At 39.0% G+C, this 17,534-nt stretch overlaps 1 protein-coding gene across 2 annotated transcripts; it reads left to right on the top strand.

Annotated features, from left to right (window-relative positions):
* Positions 1-4,910, top strand: eef1akmt2 (EEF1A lysine methyltransferase 2). Of its 2 annotated transcripts, none has more exons than XM_017713431.1 (6): positions 1-104; positions 496-561; positions 1,906-2,020; positions 2,196-2,303; positions 3,044-3,260; positions 4,693-4,910. In XM_017713431.1, the coding sequence occupies exons 1-6, from the start codon at positions 16-18 to the stop codon at positions 4,788-4,790; spliced, it is 693 nt and encodes a 230-aa protein (XP_017568920.1). In that variant the 5' UTR covers positions 1-15; the 3' UTR covers positions 4,791-4,910. The 2 variants fall into 2 exon arrangements, with proteins under 2 accessions (XP_017568920.1, XP_017568919.1); XM_017713430.1 differs by lacking the exon at positions 4,693-4,910 and adding an exon at positions 3,344-3,873.
* Positions 4,911-17,534: the final 12,624 nt, after the last annotated feature.

The following is a 17,534-nucleotide window of genomic DNA, read 5'->3' as shown; positions in this document are numbered from 1 at the left end:
TATTTAGCTGCTGCAATGGCTTCAGCCGAGAGCTCACATGTGTCGCAGAGCTGCTCAGAAGAGGGGCAGGATTTTATCCCATCAAAACTTGGAACAAAAGAGTAGTAAGATATTCCCTTTCACACACACTGACATGTTTCTTATCAGTTTGATAGTACGCGGTGACTTCTCTGACTTGTTTGAACTTGTTAAATTACCCACATTAGTTTATTTACCTGTTCACCTTTCAGAACCACATCACTGCTATTAAAGACTAACTTGGTTAAGCTTAAAGACAGGACAAGTCAATGCGTCCTTTCCACTGAACAGCCTCGCAGGCTTGAGCTGTTCGTTTTAACACGGCTTTTGTGGTAATAGTCAGTTCATTCCTCTTTAGTTTTCTGGTGTAACTGAAAGCAAATAGACACACTCCTCCATAAACACCCCCTCCCCCTTTAACAGGTAGTCGGCCAGATCCAACACTAAGAAGCGCTGACAATTCTCTTTTCCTCCTAGCTGGGATGATGCCTACATGAGGGAGCTCCAGACTTACAAAGACATTGGAGATGTTGGAGAAATATGGTAATGCCTTAGTTCAAAATATACATTTTCTTCACCCACATCATTTCTAATGTGAAATTCTTTCTTTTGCACAGTTAAAGAGATGGTTCTTGAAGGGCTCCTTAGTAAAGGCAATGGCACTATTTAGAACCAGGAGTTCTATATAGAATCATTTCATGCTTTTATGGTTCTTTGCATGGTGAATTGGTTCTTCAGATTGTTGGATAATGATGTATGACCCATATGCAGCACATATAATAGAAGAACCCCCTTTTTTTGGCTGTACAGAGTCATTTTCAAAAAGGTTCTATGTAGGAGCAGATGCAACGCATTATCCATCAATCTGAAGAACCATTTCACCATGCAAAGAACTGTTTAAGGATGAATAGTTCATAGTGATGGTGATAGGAACCAGACATTTAGAGTTTTATCCTCTAAAAACTCTCAAATACCCTGTTATTGCATTAAAAGGAAACAAATGCACTGCCAGATGCCTGAGACATAGTTTTCTGATAGTTTTGCTGATAAGTTTTTTTTTTTTTTTTTTTTTTTTTTTTAATTTAAAATGTATTTTAAAAACATGTACATACAGGCATTGTAAGGCAAAAAAGTCCCTTGGGAACAATTTTCTTAATGATTTCTATTTAACTGAATTACATAAATAATCTCACTGGACATGTAGATTTACTGGTCATTTTGTACGGTAAGTAAAATGCCTTTATTTGGGTTGTAGTTTGGTTCCTGTCACCACCACTGAGTCAGTAAGTTTCTCTACAAGGTACCATTTAACATCAGGCCACCCTGAATGACATTGATTACAATGAAATTATGCTACAGTTTTAAATCTTTGCTGGAATTTCCTAATAATAAAAATGTAACAGTGTACAGTGATAATGCAATGCCAAAATGTGGAGACGATTAGCGCTTCATTTCAGCACGTTCCTCCTGCCTCACTGCTCTAGCTGCATTAGTTGTGATGCGATAACATGGAGACGGTCAACCCACCTCCCCCACCAATAAAATTTCTTTTAAAATATCAAATTGTGAACTGATTATCATGAGTCACATTGAACTGATTGCTGGGTATTTACTATAAGTCTTAAAAATGTGTGGTGAAAAAGTGACACGATAAAGGCAGCCTCTGCCTTAGCCTCTTCACAAAGTTCACTTCCATAATATTTTCCATAATGTTGTTTCCTCCGATTTTCCACATGGTGTGTGCTCAGGTGTCCCTCAGCAGAAAGGTCCATCTCAAGGGGATAAGCTAGATAAACAAAAGAAATTATCATTCCTTATTCATGCCTCAGTCCCGCCTGCGTCTTCCATTACCATAGTGTAGATGTTGAGTTCCTTCTCTGCCTACAGGTTTGGGGAGGGAAGTATGAACAGAGTGATCAAATGGATGGAGAAACAGAATATACCTGAAAATGCTGCTATTCTGGACATTGGCACTGGAAATGGAGTCTTCCTTGTAGAACTGGTACATCTTAATACAGTGAACTACACAAAATATAAACTTTTTTCCCCCAATTCTTTTTATAATAAATATATTTATTTAATAAATAATGAAACAAATAATTTATTGTTTATAATTAATATTTATAATTATAATGAATAAAATAATTAATAAATAATGATTTTAATTTTCTCTTAAGGCCAAACATGGTTTTACAAATCTTACTGGGATAGACTATTCCAGTGCCTCCATAGAGCTCACAAGAAATATTCTGGAAGAAGAGGGCTTAATAACTATTAAAGTTCAGGTAAGGGGTCTTTATTGTTTGTGGCTTAACCTTAGATGTTATTTTAATTTTCAGTAATTTTCTTTATCTGTGTTTCAGGTATGGATGTGTTCTTTACATATATTTGAGATCTGGCCGTGCCTTAGTCGGCTAAGCTTTGTTTACTCTAACCCTGGGTTTTCTATCTTATGAGGGTGGATCACTTTTACTGGGCTCATGACCAGTCAGAGACAGCCTTCTGGTGGAAGTCAGTTCGGGCTTTCCCCCCCCCATCACCCCTGTGGTGCTAATCACAAAATACAGTTTTTTAGCAGAGCGAATATCAAGAATATAAAGTATCTAGTAAGCACTAACAGGCTGGTAATTTAGCATTCTAACATTTTTACCTTCTACATATTTATGTAGATTTCATTTTCCTACTTAAAAAAAAAAAAAATTAACTTCTCATGTTGCACCCAATGGGCTGTTAGTCATAAATGTCTTGCTTTCATATGCACGCACATGAGGATGTACATTTGAGTATCTTCCGCAATTGCATTAATCAAGTTTTGTGAAGCTGAAATTTAGGAACTCTAAGTTAATTGTGTTTGGTGAGACAGGCCCCTGAATTCTGTATTAGGCTCTAAATTAGGCTCTGTTCTGTTCATTTGCAGTTCATTCTATTAGCAGAGATTGCAGTCAATCTGTAAAATGACAGTAGGCCACTAGGAGATCTCAGAAAAGCTGAGTGTCTGTGTTCTTTATTTTTCGTCTTATTACAGGAACAGGATTTTCTGAATCTTAGCACTGATTTCAAAGATTTTGACGTATGTATAGACAAGGGCACCTTCGATGCCATTAGCTTGAATCCTGAAGGACGAGATGTGGCAAAGCTGCAGTATGTTACTTCGCTGAGAGCTGTTTTGAAGCCACAGGGTCAGTTTGTCATAACTTCCTGTAACTGGACCAAAGAGCAACTTCTGCAGATCTTCAGCCCAGGTAGAGTGAGTAAAAGCTTTCACTACCCTGTTTGATGCAGATCAATTAAACAATTGTCTTTAGTCTGGTTCTTTTTTTAACAGGTGTGAACCCTCCACCCATATTTGGGTACACATTAAACACAAATCGCTGGTCTTGGTCTGCTACCCTGGTTCATTTTGCTGTTCGTGGTCCCCACCAGACAAGGGAATTCAATAGCAGACTATGCTTTTGTCATCATCTAGAAGAAGATCAGCACTGTACTGTCTACAAGACCAGCAATGACTTGACATAATCTCTGTTTTAACATTTAACTCATGATACTCTCATGTCATTATTATAGCAGATTTGCTGGTAATAACAGCAGACAAGCAATGAAATAGCAAAGCAATACTGTTTTTGGCACATGTATTACAGAGACCTGATTAGTGAATTGAAATTGACAAAAGCATTCAATCATACAGTGAAGATCAAGAAAGGTTCATTTTTATGGCTTTGGCTGTGATTCACATAAGTTCTCTGTTTCAATACAAAGTAGAAGTAGAATAATATTTTTATATCAAGAGTATATGAGGTATAGATCTGAATGTTGTACTTTGAAGCGCTAGTGAAGGTTATTAATGGCCATTTTTGGCTCTAATTGAGTCCTTGTATCTCAACCAAATTCCTGACCAATCGGCAAACACCCACACATGTAATTTGGTGCACTTCAGTTATTGCAACGTGAAAACAATTGATTCAAAAGAAAAGATTCAGTGTCACAAAACCCAGACCCTGGTTTGGACTCCAGAAAGTGAGCTAGGTGTGAAACCATTCAAAAAGTATGCACAGGCACCACGGCCACTGCTGTGGATCAGAGATTAAACATGAATCAGTTCAGGATGTTGGTGTACAAATGACAAAGATGTTATCACTGATAATGATTAGAACTGTGTTCTATCCTCATGAACCAATTAGATGTTGTATTAACCCACATTTAATCCTGATGATTAATCAATATATTCATATCAGGATTTTAAAAAATTCTTTTTATAATCATTTGATAGCACCAGTCAGCATTTACATTGTGCAAACTGACCAAAAGAAATAGTCCAAAATTACGTGGAACAAAAAACATTAGCTCTCGTTAAAGAGGAAAAATTCTCAGACTTAGAATTGTTCAGAGTGGTGCTGATAGGAACCAAACATTTGAAGGGATTCATTTCTGTAAAATCTACCTTACAGAAAGGTGTTTTTATAAAATGGTTACAAAAAATGTTGCGTGAGGCCTGAGACATTGTTTTACTGTAGTTGTGGCCTAAAATGTGCTACAATATGTGTAGGGCAGAGAGGCACATACAGAGGCATTGTGAGAGATAATTGTTAAAATCTCAATAATTATGTAGAAATTTTGAATTTTGGAAAGTTCCTATTTTCCTATTATATCATTCGCATCCATGTGTCTGTCTTGCAGGCTTTGAGTTACTGCAAGAGCTGCCCACTCCTTCTTTCCAGTTTGGTGGGATCATTGGCAACAGTGTCATGGCTTTGGTCTTCAAAAGGCTCAGCTGACCTTTATCATCATGTGACTCGACTTTGCTTTGGGAGTAATTCATTTGTAAACGTCTCACTCTTTTTGTCACTTTTGTTTTTGTATATTAACATAAAAATAAAAAAAACTATTCAATGTGGCATTTTCAGTGTTTATCATAGTACCTCACTGTCAGAGCCAATCAATGTTCCTAACATTTAAAGCATATTATTTTTCTTCTGTGCAAAGCAAAATAATCAAGTGTGCTCTGCATTCTTTTGCTTGAGAAATATCTAACGCCTCTAAAACCCACTCTAATTATGTTGGCAACAGAATCAGTAATACAGCATCCACCTCATTTAGCCTGGGAACAAATTAACAAGCTTCTCTGTTCAGAATGTTGCTGCCTGGTGGAAACTACTTTGCAATGACATAGTTTTAGAAATACTTTAACTATTAGTAGGAAATGTAGGAAAATTAGGCGGCTGGCACCCCAGCAGTTGACATCAAGGTATAATAAAACTACTACATTAGCACTTAAAATACACTACCACAAGAGCCAGAAAGACACTTCGAATAATGAGGGACACTGCATTTTGTGGTCTGACACACAAAGTAGGGCTTATTAATTTTGCTTTAAGGGTGATCAGCTTTTCTTGAACTAGTAGTACATATGCCACACCACATGAGGGCACTATTGATCAATTTAACCAGTAGGTCGTTATGGCTATGCAGAGGTGGGCCCAGGTGTCAATATTACATAGCAAATCGGTTCTCCACATACATGTTTTCCAAAAGTTTGTAGACACCTGCTCACCTGGTGCTGTAATGTTCCTTCTAAGATCTTGAAAAAGTGTAGTTTCTTCTTTCGTTGCTGGAACTGTATCTTAAGATGGCTTTAAATGTAGGAACACTGCTGTGAGGACACAAGAGCATTCATGAGATCAGGTGCTGATGTTTGATGATTAGTTAGAGATCACAAACAGCACTCTAACTCGTCCCAAGACATTGGTTACAGCTCCATCACTCCAAAGAAAGCATCTTCATTACTTCATAGCCCAATGCTTAGGGGGATTGATACCTCTCTGATGCTGGCAATGCTTTTCTATAGTGATTATACAAGCTATGTGTGCACAGCTGTGTCAGCTTTAATGCCAGTATTAGCGATTGACCTCTGAAGTTGTGTATCATTCTGTAGTCAGAATCGCCCATATTAAGAGCTCTGGGTCTAAGCTGATTTTCTGTATGACAAAATGAATGGCTTTTTAAAAAATGTTTCAAAGCCGATGTTTCATTCTGTGTAAATTACACATCCCTTTCCTCATATGGCTATTTACTTATTAGTAATTATGATAACCCAAGCAGCTCATATCCTACACTGCTTTTGTAATTCAGTTTTTCACCCCAAGATGCTCAAATATGATGTTTTGTGTAGATTTAGGTACCACAAACAAAAAAGAATTGTCATTTTTACATGACTTGATGTATGTAAATCTACGTTCTAATTGACTGCCCTGCGTTGGGCTTCCTTCAAAAAGCAGACCAGGTTGAAACACTCCTTATAACTTCAGTCTGAATAGGCAGGGCTAAACTGCTGTACACTGAATGGATGGCTATACACTATATGTGCAAAAGTATTCGCTCACCCATCCAAATCATTGAATTCAGGTGTTCCAATCACTTCCATGGCCACATGTATGTTAAACCAAGCACCCAGGCCTGCAGACTGCTTCAACAAAAAGTCCAGTTGTGAAATTTCCTCACTACTAAATATTCCACAGTCAACTGTCCGTGGTCTTCTAACAAAATGGAAGCTATTGAAAACGACAGCAACTCAGCTACAAAGTAGTCGGCCACATAAAATGACAGAGCTGGGTCAGCGGATACTGTTGACTCTTCAGAGTCAAACGCTACAAACCTCCAAACTTCATGTGGCCTTCAGATTAGCTAAAGAACAGTGTAGAGAGCTTCATGGAATGGGTTTCCCATGGCCAAGCAGCTGCATCCAAGCTTTACATCACCAAGTGCGATGCAAAGCGTCGAATGCAGTGGTGTAAAGCGCCGCCACTGGACTCTAGAGCAGTGGAGACGTGTTCTCTGGAGTGATGAATCACGCTTCTCCATCTGGCAATCTAATGGACGAGTCTGGGTTTGGCTGTTGCCAGGAGAACAGTGCTTGTCTGACTACATTGTCCCAAGTGTAAAGTTTGGGGGGTGGGGGATTATGGTGTGGGGTTGTTTTTCAGGAGTTGGGCTCAGCTCCTTAATTCTAGTGAGAGGAACTGAATGCTTCAGCAGACCAAGAAATTTTGGAAAATTTTATGCTCCCAAATTTGTGGGAACAGTTTGGGGATGGCCCCTTCCTGTTCCAATATGACTGCGCACCAGTGCACAAAGCAAGGTCCATAAAGTATACGGGTACTCCCGTTTTCTCCCCTAGGTGTGAATGTCTATGTCTGTCCTTTCGTCTGTCCTGTGATGGACTGGGACCTGTCTAGGGTGTTTCCTGCCTTCTGTCCGATGACCACTGGGATAGGTTCCAGCACCCTATGTGACCCAGAAAGATAAGCGGTTTAGAACGTGCATGTCCTCCATCAGAAGACTCGGGTCAACCTGCATCTGCTTATAGAAGTGCTGATATGCATATTAATATGAAATTTTCCTTGAGTTTTTCAAAACATAGAGAAACTTTAGCTTATTTAGAAGTTATGTGAATGAATTGATGACAGTAGCTAGTCACATGCCACAAAAGACAATTCACAAAAGAAGAGAGAGACAGTTAAATACAGTGTCGGTTCTTTTTCATACAGTTCAAGACTCAGCTCAGAGAAGTTCATCACCTTTAATATGACTGTAGCAGAGACATTGTCAGCTCCTCTGTTAATAACTGATAGGAAGATTTAGAGCATATCTCCTTTACTCATAAATTATGATGACCATTGGCAGTGTCCAGCATATTTTTTAAAAGATGTAATCAGAGCTCTGTGAACAAGCCTGGGGTTTGGTAAGAGGTGCAGGATTTCTTTAATATTTTTTTTGTTTTAGTAAAAGCAGTCTTAGATATTAAAAAACCCCACACTAAGACTTGGCAATATGGTTAATGGGGAAAGCAATGTTTGTTTTGGAAGCCTGTTCACAGCTGCAAGCAAAGTTCTTTGTTGTCCAGACAAAGTAAATGAAATTAGCACACAGGAGATTTTATGCGATGAATTTCGATGGAATCCCCAAAAACTATGCTGATGAGTAATTAGATGATGAGGAATTTTCTTTTTCTTTCATTTTAATTAACTGTTTAGTATGGCACAGGCCCTTCTCTGCTAAGGTTTGTGTCACAGACTTAGTTTTCTCCTGTGAAGCTGGCTGCCATGCAATGTGTGTTGTAATACCTTGTAACAATCAAATATTATGATTAATATCACCTTTATTAGGGAAACACACACACGCACAAAGCATGTAGACACCTATCCCTATTACTGAGTTCAGGTGTTTTAGCCACACTCACTGCTAATAGGTGCATAAAATCAAGAATCAGGCATAAGAACTGCATGTCCGGTACCTCATGAAATGGATTTACATGGCCAAGCTTGTTTGGTTTGATTGGCAAATTCTTATTTTTTGTCTATTTCCTTTCTCAAAAATGACTTATTGACAGCTACATATCCTTTCAGACCCACAGAGGAATCCAGTTTTCGCTATATCTTTAATTCATATTTTAAACTAGTGTTGGCAACTTCTTATTCAACTATCTTATATCTAATCTCCTTAGAAATATCTTGAAAAATAAATAACTTCTAGTGAATGGATGAACTGAAAATTAAATGAATGACAATACAAGAAAAAGTAAGTGAACCCTTTGGGATTACTTGGATTTCTGCATAAATTGCTCATTAAATGTGTTCTGATCTTCATCTAAGTCACAACAACAAACACAGTCTGCTTAAATTAATACAGCACAAAAAATGATATGTTTTCATGTTTTTATTGAAAACAACATGAACATTCACAGTGCAGGGTGGAAAAGTATGTGAACCTCTAGGCTAATGACTTCTCCAAGAGCTAATTGGTGCCAGGAGTCAGCCAACCTGGAGTCCAATCAATGTGATGAGATTGGCTGTGTTGGTTAAAGCTGCCCTGCCCTATAAAAAACACACCAGTTTAGAGTTTGCTGTTCTCAAGAAGCATTGCCTCATGTGAACAATGCCTTACACAAAAGAGCTTTCAGAAAACCTATGTTCAAGAATTGTTGACTTGCATGAAGTTGGAAAGGGTTACAAAAGTATCTCTAAAAGCCTTGATGTTCATGTGTCCACAGTAAGACAGACTGTCTACAAATGGAGAAAGTTTAGCACTGTTGCTACTCTCTCTAGGCGTGGTTGTCCTGTAAAGATGAATGCAAGAGCACAGTGCAGAATGCTCAATGAGGTGAAGAAAAATCCTAGAGTGTCAGCTAAAGACTTTCAGAAATCTCTGGGACATGCTAACATACTCGTTGACAAATCTACAATAAGTAAAACATTAAACAAGAATGGAGTTCATGGGAGGACACCACAGAGATAGCCACTGCTGTCCAAAAAAAACATTGCTGCACATTTGAATTTTGCAAAGAGCACTTGGATGTTCCACAGCACTACTGGCAAAATATTCTGTGGACAGATGAAACCAAAATGGAGTTGTTTGGAAGGAACACACAACGCTTCGTGTGGAGAAAAAAGGCACAGCACACTGACATCAAAACATCATCCCAACTGTGAAATATGGTGGAGGGGGCATCATGGTTTGGGGCTTCTTTGCTGCCTCAGGGGCTGGACGGATTGCTGTCATCAATGGAAAAAATGAATTCCCAAGTTTATCAAGACATTTTGCAGGAAAACTTAAGACCATCTGTCCGCCAACTGAAGCTCAACAGAGGATGGGTGATGCAACAGGACAACGACCCAAAACATAGAAGTAAATCAACAACAGAATGGCTTCAACAGAAGAAAATACGCCTTCTGGAGTGGCCCAGTCAGAGTCCTGACCTCAACCCGATTGAGATGTTAAATGAGAGCGATTCACACCAGACATCCCAAGAATATTGCTGAACTGAAACAGTTTTGTAAAGAGGAATGGTCCAAAATTCCTCCTGACTGTTGTGCAGGTCTGATCTGCAACTACAGGAAACGTTTGGCTGAGGTTATTGCTGCAAAAGGAGGGTCAACCAGTTATTAAATCCAAAGGTTAACATACTTCTTCCACCCTGCACTGTGAGTGTTCACATGTGTTAAATAAAAACATGAATACAGATCATTTTTCGTGTGGTATTAGTTTAAGCAGACTGTGTTTGTCTATTGTTGTGACTTGGATGAAGATCAGAACACATTTAACGACCAATTTATGCAGAACTCCAAGTAATCCCAAAGGGTTCACATACTTTTTCTTGCAACTATGGTGTATGATTTTGATTAACTAACTAAGGATTAGTTTCATGAGTAACAAAGCAAAAAGATAATATTGTAATATGAACATTCACAGAATATTGATTCTAATAGATTACACTGATACAGTGTTTTGTCAGCTTTAAGAGTTCTGAATCACTCACTATGCAGCAAACAGCCAAGAAAGTCAAAGTACTTCAGATTCTTACTTAAATCAGCCTGCGGTGCATACAAGTCCCAAAGCCCCCCCACTACAATAATGGTGAGACGGAGCTGTAAAAAAGGTGCCTCCTTCTGGATAAGACTAAACGAAGGAGACCCAACTCTGAGCTCATTAAAAATCTTACAGCATCCCTCATAAAGAGCGGTTCAGTCCTGGTGTCCAGGCCAGATTTCTGCTCTAGACCTTATCATCATACTGAGCATAATCTACTAATACTCCCCAACCTTTGCTCGTCTGTCATATCCTCATCCAATAGCCGAGGTAAATATGCACACATTGACTGCTGTTACATCATCCACGTGGGTGGTGCACATCACATCCAAGCCATGCAAGGACAGTGATTTATTTATGCTTTTTCATGTCCATTTAGAAATCTATCAAAGGACATGGATTGAAGTGGAATAATATCCTCCTCTTAATCCTCCTTTCACACTGCTGACAACTAGAATGGACAAAGACCAGCAGCACCTCTCTCCCTCTCTCTCCCTCTCTCTCTCGCTTTCTGTCTCTCTCTCTCACCCCCCTGTCATTTCTCTCTTTCTCTGGGTCATTTTTAAAAAGCAGTCTGACAGCTGCACCTGATAAGCCAATGAATGAGCATCCAGCAGAAGACTGCTACCACAGCAACGGGGAAAGAGCAATAAAAGACTGGCTTTGGGCCATAACGCAGTGCCGTCTTAAAGTGGGAGAAATTCCTCCACATCTCTCAGGTTATTACGCTGTCCCCTGCCAGCAGGAAAATGAAATGAAAAACAAAGTCACTAAAAAGGCCTACATTTGATATTCTCTTGCACCTGATTCAAGCATAAAAAATGAAACCCCTGGGCAAGACTTAACTCTTTCGTGTATCAACAGCTCTATTTATTCAATTATTTACAGTGGCTTGACACTTTTTTAGGTTCACCTACCTTGTATTTGCACTCTCTAGACATTTTTTCAGGGATGTTTCATATATAGTTGTATGGAACTGGCCAAAATACTTTTTTTATTTTTAAAGTGAAAATGCATAAAAAAACTGTTGCAATCTGTTGTTTAAAAAAAAACTTTCTGCAAATGCTAATTCATAATTAGATTTAATTCTTAAAAAGTAATTGTAGCATTTTGCAATTTTTTAAAAGAAATTAATTAACTAATTTAGCCTTAATTATCTTGTTAAGACTGGTTAGGCACTAACATATATACCATGGGCTCATCTAAGCAGCTGGCCGAAGATCTGAAAATGAAGATAACTCATGTCTACCAAAGCAGGTGCAGGCTCTAAAAAGATAACAAAGCACTTCCAGCTCACAATTTCAACTGTCACTAAAATATAGCAGCAAAGAGGAACTGTAGAAGTAAGAGCAAGATCTGAAAAATAAAGAAAGCTCTCAGACTTTTGTATGCTGGCCAGAAAGGCAAAGCAAAACCCCTATATCGTAGCAATGGATCTGCAAGAAGTTCAGCTGACACAGGAGTGGAGGTGTACCATTCATTCGTGAACTTTGCTTGCACAAACATGATCTGCAAGAAAGAGTCATCAGTATGAAACCTAAAATGCAACACCATCCCAAAAATAAATGCACTGCTCAAAAAAATAAAGGGAACACTTAAACAACACAATATAACTCCAAGTAAATCAAACTTCTGTGAAATCAAACTGTCCACTTAGGAAGCAACACTGATTGACAATCAATTTCACAGCTGTTGTGCAAATGAAACAGACAACAGGTGGAAATTATTGGCGATTAGCAAGACACACTGCAGTGGTTCTGCAGGTGGGGACCACAGACCACTTCTCAGTACCGATGCTTTGTGGCTGATGTTTTGGTCACTTTTGAATGTTGGTGGTGCTTTCACACTCGTGGTAGCATGAGACGGACTCTACAACCCACACAAGTGGCTCAAGTAGTGCAGCTCATCCAGGATTGCACATCAATGCGAGCTGTGGCAAGAAGGTTTGCTGTGTCTGTCAGCGTAGTGTCCAGAGGCTGGAGGCACTACCAGGAGACAGGCCAGTAAACCAGGAGATGTGGAGGAGGCCGTAGGAGGGCAACAACCCAGCAGCAGGACCGCTACCTCCTCCTTTGTGCAAGGAGGAACAGGAGGAGCACTGCCAGAGCCCTGCAAAATGACCTCCAGCAGGCCACAAATGTCCATGTAGCTGCACAAACGGTTAGAAACCGACTCCATGAGGATGGTATGGGGGCCCGACGTCCACAGGCGGCGGTTGTGCTCACAGCAGGACGCTTGGCATTTGTAGAGAACACCAGGATTGGCAAATTCGCCACTGGCGCCCTGTGCTCTTCACAGAGGAAAGCAGGTTCACACTGAGCACATGTGACAGACGTGACAGAGTCTGGAGACACCGTGGAGAGCGATCTGCTGCCTGCAACATCCTTCAGCATGACTAGTTTGGCAGTAGGTCAGTACTGGTGTGGGGTGGCATTTCTTTGGAGGGCCGCACAGCCCTCCACATGCTCACCAGAGGTAGCCTGACTGCTATTAGGTACCGAGATGAGATCCTCAGACCCCTTGTGAGACCATATGCTGGTGCGGTTGGCCCTGGGTTCCTCCTAATGCAGGACAATGCTAGACCTCATGTGGCTGGAGTGTGTCAGCAGTTCCTGCAAGATGAAGGCATTGAAGCTATGGACTGGCCCGCCCGTTCCCCAGACCTGAATCCGATTGAGCACATCTGGGACATTATGTCTCGCTCCATCCACCAATGTTACGTTGCACCACAGACTGTCCAGGAGTTGGTGGATGCTTTAGTCCAGGTCTGGGAGGAAATCCCTCAGGAGACCATCCGCCACCTCATCAGGAGCATGCTCAGGCATTGTAGGGAGGTCATACAGATACATGGAGGCCACACACAATACTGAGCCTCATTTTGACTTGTTTTAAGGACATTACATCAAAGTTGCATCAGCCTGTAGTGTTTTTCCACTTTAATTTTGTGTGTGACTCCAAATCCAGGCCTCCATTGGTTAATAAATTTGATTTCCATTGATGATTTTTGTGATTTTGTTGTCAGCACATTCAACTTTGTACAGAACAAAGTATTCAATGAGAATATTTCATTCATTCATATCTAGGATGTGTTATTTGAGTGTTCCCTTTATTTTTTGAGCAGTGTATCTAAGTATGCAGAAAAACATTTACATAAAGGTGAGGTTCTGTGGACTGATGAAGTAAAAATAGAACACCCTGGCCACAGTCACCAAAGGCATGCTTGGAAAAAAACCTAAAAGGAGCAGCATTTGATGATGAGAACACTTTGCCTTGCTTGATAAGCATAAAGGTGGATCTATTATACTTTGGGATTTTGTGGCAGTCAGTGGCACAGGAAATACTGCACTGGTAGACAGAGGAATGGATAACTGGAAACGAAGCTGGTCAAGAACCCAGGGCCATATTACAGAAACATTCTAACTCTTATCTGACAACTTCAGTTAGGAATGAATTTAGAACAGAAGCTATAAGAAACTACAAATGCTGTAAATTACATAATTTTTAATATTATTTTGATTACGTGTTTAGGTTTCAGCTATGCATGTGTTGTTGGTTGCTTGGTAACAGACATAGCAGTTGACTGTCAAATTCTACTGAGTAGATTAAGATTTCCTAACTTGAGATAAGATGCTTGTACAAATTTGTGAGAAATTTTATCTTGACCTGTCAGATCTTAACTTAAGACAAAAAGATATCAAGTTTCTGAAGCTGAAAAAAGGCCAGAGGATAATGATTAAAAAATCCCCCTCAAAATCCACCATGAAGTACTTCAATAAACACGTCAAAGATTTTGAACTGGCTGATGGAATCTATTGTGTAATTTATTTAGTGCTGTATTGTACAACATTATATGCAAGACTTCTCATGGCCCAGACTTAAACATGTTTAAGATCTTAAACATGCTGCACGTGCAAGACATCCCAAGAATATTGCAGAACTAGAAGCGGTCTGCAAAGAAGAGCAAAAATTTGTAAAAAAGCATAAAAAGACTGCTAGGTACTGGCTAAATACTGTGTACAAACATTTGCACCTGTCACAATTACAATATTTATTCATTTTTTCTCTTTCCTAAGTTAGTGAAACATAAATTAACAGTGTACTGACATTTGCAGAAAGAGTTTTTTTAATAGTTTGCTGCAGATGTTGTTTTCTACTTATTACTTAAAATACGAGTACAGTACGTCAGTACGTGCACCCCTGGACAAATAAGTTTTCAGTTACTCCTCTGGGACCACCATAGGACCACTGCTAACCACATTATTATTTGGATGGTTGTCTATTCTCAGCTGACACAGCAGTGGCATGTTGAAGTGAGGCATGAGTAAAAGTCTCAGATGTACTGCATGTATATAACTAGCAACTCCAAGCATTGGTTACAGTGTGAAATGTAAAAAGACAGTACAGAGCAAATGAAGATTGAAAGTAGCACTTTCATATAAAAAGGTTAAATAATTTTCTGTTGTTAATTTTTATTAACATTAACATTTATATGAATTGGGTCAAATTGAGCCCAGATTAAAATGTTATCATTTATCAATTTTATAATAGCTTGTGGGTTTTATTTTAATAGGTTATTAAAAACCCTTTCTATTTGGTAATGAAAGTGTGCTACATTTCTCATTCTTGGCTCACTGTGTCCACTGCTCTGCTCACTGAAAGCAAATGTTTGCAAGTCTTTATGCACAAAATCCATACAGGTGTGCACAAAAGTATGGGCACCCCTAGTCAAATGACATGTTTTGTTGATTGTCTATGTGACAGTAACACATCCTCTACAGAACACACTGTTGCACATTTTAATGTACAATTATTGTTAACTGTGTGCATTAAAATGTGCAACAGTGTGCATGTAAGGCATGTAAATCATTTTATATTTTATATATATATATATATATATATATATATATATATATATATATATATATATATATATATATATATATAATGGCTGTTGAAATTAACGCGATAATAACGCATTAACGCGATCTAAATTTAACGCGATTAAAAAAAATAGTGCCGTTAACGCAAATCCTGTTTGGCCCTGCGAGTCATCCATAGTTCATATTGAGACTTGACCGTGGGCGGCGTCTCTCATTAATTCAGATCAGATTCCTTTATTGATCCCAGGGGGAAATAAGACTGGAGGAGTGAGTGTCTGTGTTTACATGGAAAGATTTTTGCCAATCCGATTGAAAACAATCGGATTACAGACTCAGACTGAGGTGTTTATTCTCCCTCTGTTCAACAATCTGATGAAAAGCTTCGTTTACACGCTCGCTACAAGTAATCCGATGCAAAATGACGCGCATGCGTGGAGCAGCGCTGAGAGTAAACGTTACCATGACAGCGAACATCACGTGAGGTCCAGTCGGCGCGAGATGAGTTTCCAGTTTACTCGCTTGTGGTTTTAATGGCTTTAAACTGACGTCAGACTCAGAAAAACGTCCTTCACACGTACTTATAAAGGAAGACGCTCTGAGACACATAAGCTGGACGTCCGTCCCACCGCCGTCTTTTAAAGCTCAGAGTATGAACCTCGTCTCCTCTGCAGGCCCGTTTCTGCTCCGCCGTGTTGACCGGTATAAACCTCTCGCTATGACGCGCCGCGCATGCGCAGAACGTACTTACACCGATTGGCGTGTAATCGGATTCAGGCGTTTACACGGATATTATTCTTCTATTGAACGGATTATTTACAGGCTTACCCACCTCCTTCATTCGGATAGAAATTGTATTCCGATTGGCCTCAATCGGACTAGACTATTCAGATTGAGGTGTGTACATGATTGAGCTGTTGGTCGGATTATTAACGGATTATTAGGCTGCATGTAAACGTGGCTGTGTTTACATGCTGTTTACAGCGCTGTAGCTCTGTGGTATGACACTACATGTCTTTAATGAAGTACTTTGTGTAATTTATTTTTGTTTCCGCAGTACTGTGAAGTCCTATAGGCTGTGACTAAATACAACTTCAGCACAATTGAAGTTTTTAGTTTTTATTTTCTTTTGTTACACATATCTGAACTGAGACACAGTGGTATGTGACTACATGTCTTATATTTGAGACTACAGCTCTCTAATCTATTACATATCCAATTTTCTGTTTTGTAGGTTCAGTATTACTGCCTAGTATGTGAGTGAATAAAACTCCCTTATGGTTTTCTCTTGTCTCAGCAGTTTTTAACATAAGTACATTTAGCATAAAATGTGTTCACCATTTTAATTGTAACATTTCACTTAAAAATCCTTATTTTCTATAACATTTACACAGATTTAAAAAAAAAAAAGATACGATTCATCGCAATTAACTATATGAAATTCTGAGATTCATTGTGATTACATTTTAAATCATTTGACAGCCCTAATATATATATATATATATATATATATATATATATATATATATATATATATATATATATATATATATATATATATATACACATATAAACAACACACACCGATCAGCAATAATGGTGGTGGTGTGTTGGAGTGTGTTACTGGAGTTTTTAAACACTGTGTCCACTCACTGTCCACTCTATTAGACACACCTGCGTTATTGGTCCACCTTCTAGATGTAAAGCCAGACATGATAGCTCATCTCTTGCTGTACAGTATGAGCTAATCATCCTCTAGTTCTTCACTGGTGGTCACAGGACTCTGTCCACATTACGCTGTTAGCTGGATATTTTTTGGTTGGTCGACTACTCAGTCCAGCAGTGACACTGAGGTGTTTAAAAACTCCAGCAGCACTGCTGTGCCTGATCCTCTCATACCAGCACAACACAGACTAACACACTACCACGTCAGTGTTACTGCAGTGCTGAGAATGATCCACCACTCAAATAATCAAATATGCAGAGAAACAGATGGTCTACAGTCTGTACTTGTAGAACTACAAAGTGCACCTATATAGTAAGTGGTGCTGATAAAATGGACAATGAGCATAGAAGGATAACAGGTCATAATGTTATGCCTGATCGGTGTGTATATATATATATATATATATATATACACATTTTTTTCCCAATGTGTTCTGCAAAACAACAGTAAATATCATGTACTTTTTTGGTGAATGTAACAGAATTACTTTTAATAGTGAAGCTGTCACGACTGGCCCCTCAGAGTTATCCATGTGCTTTTTGTTTTGATTCTTC

The sequence above is a fragment of the Pygocentrus nattereri genome, chromosome 10, assembly GCF_015220715.1.
Source record: "Pygocentrus nattereri isolate fPygNat1 chromosome 10, fPygNat1.pri, whole genome shotgun sequence".
NCBI lineage: Eukaryota > Metazoa > Chordata > Actinopteri > Characiformes > Serrasalmidae > Pygocentrus > Pygocentrus nattereri.
The sequence above is the reverse complement of the archived record's forward strand: the minus strand, read 5'-3'. Positions and strand labels throughout refer to the sequence as shown.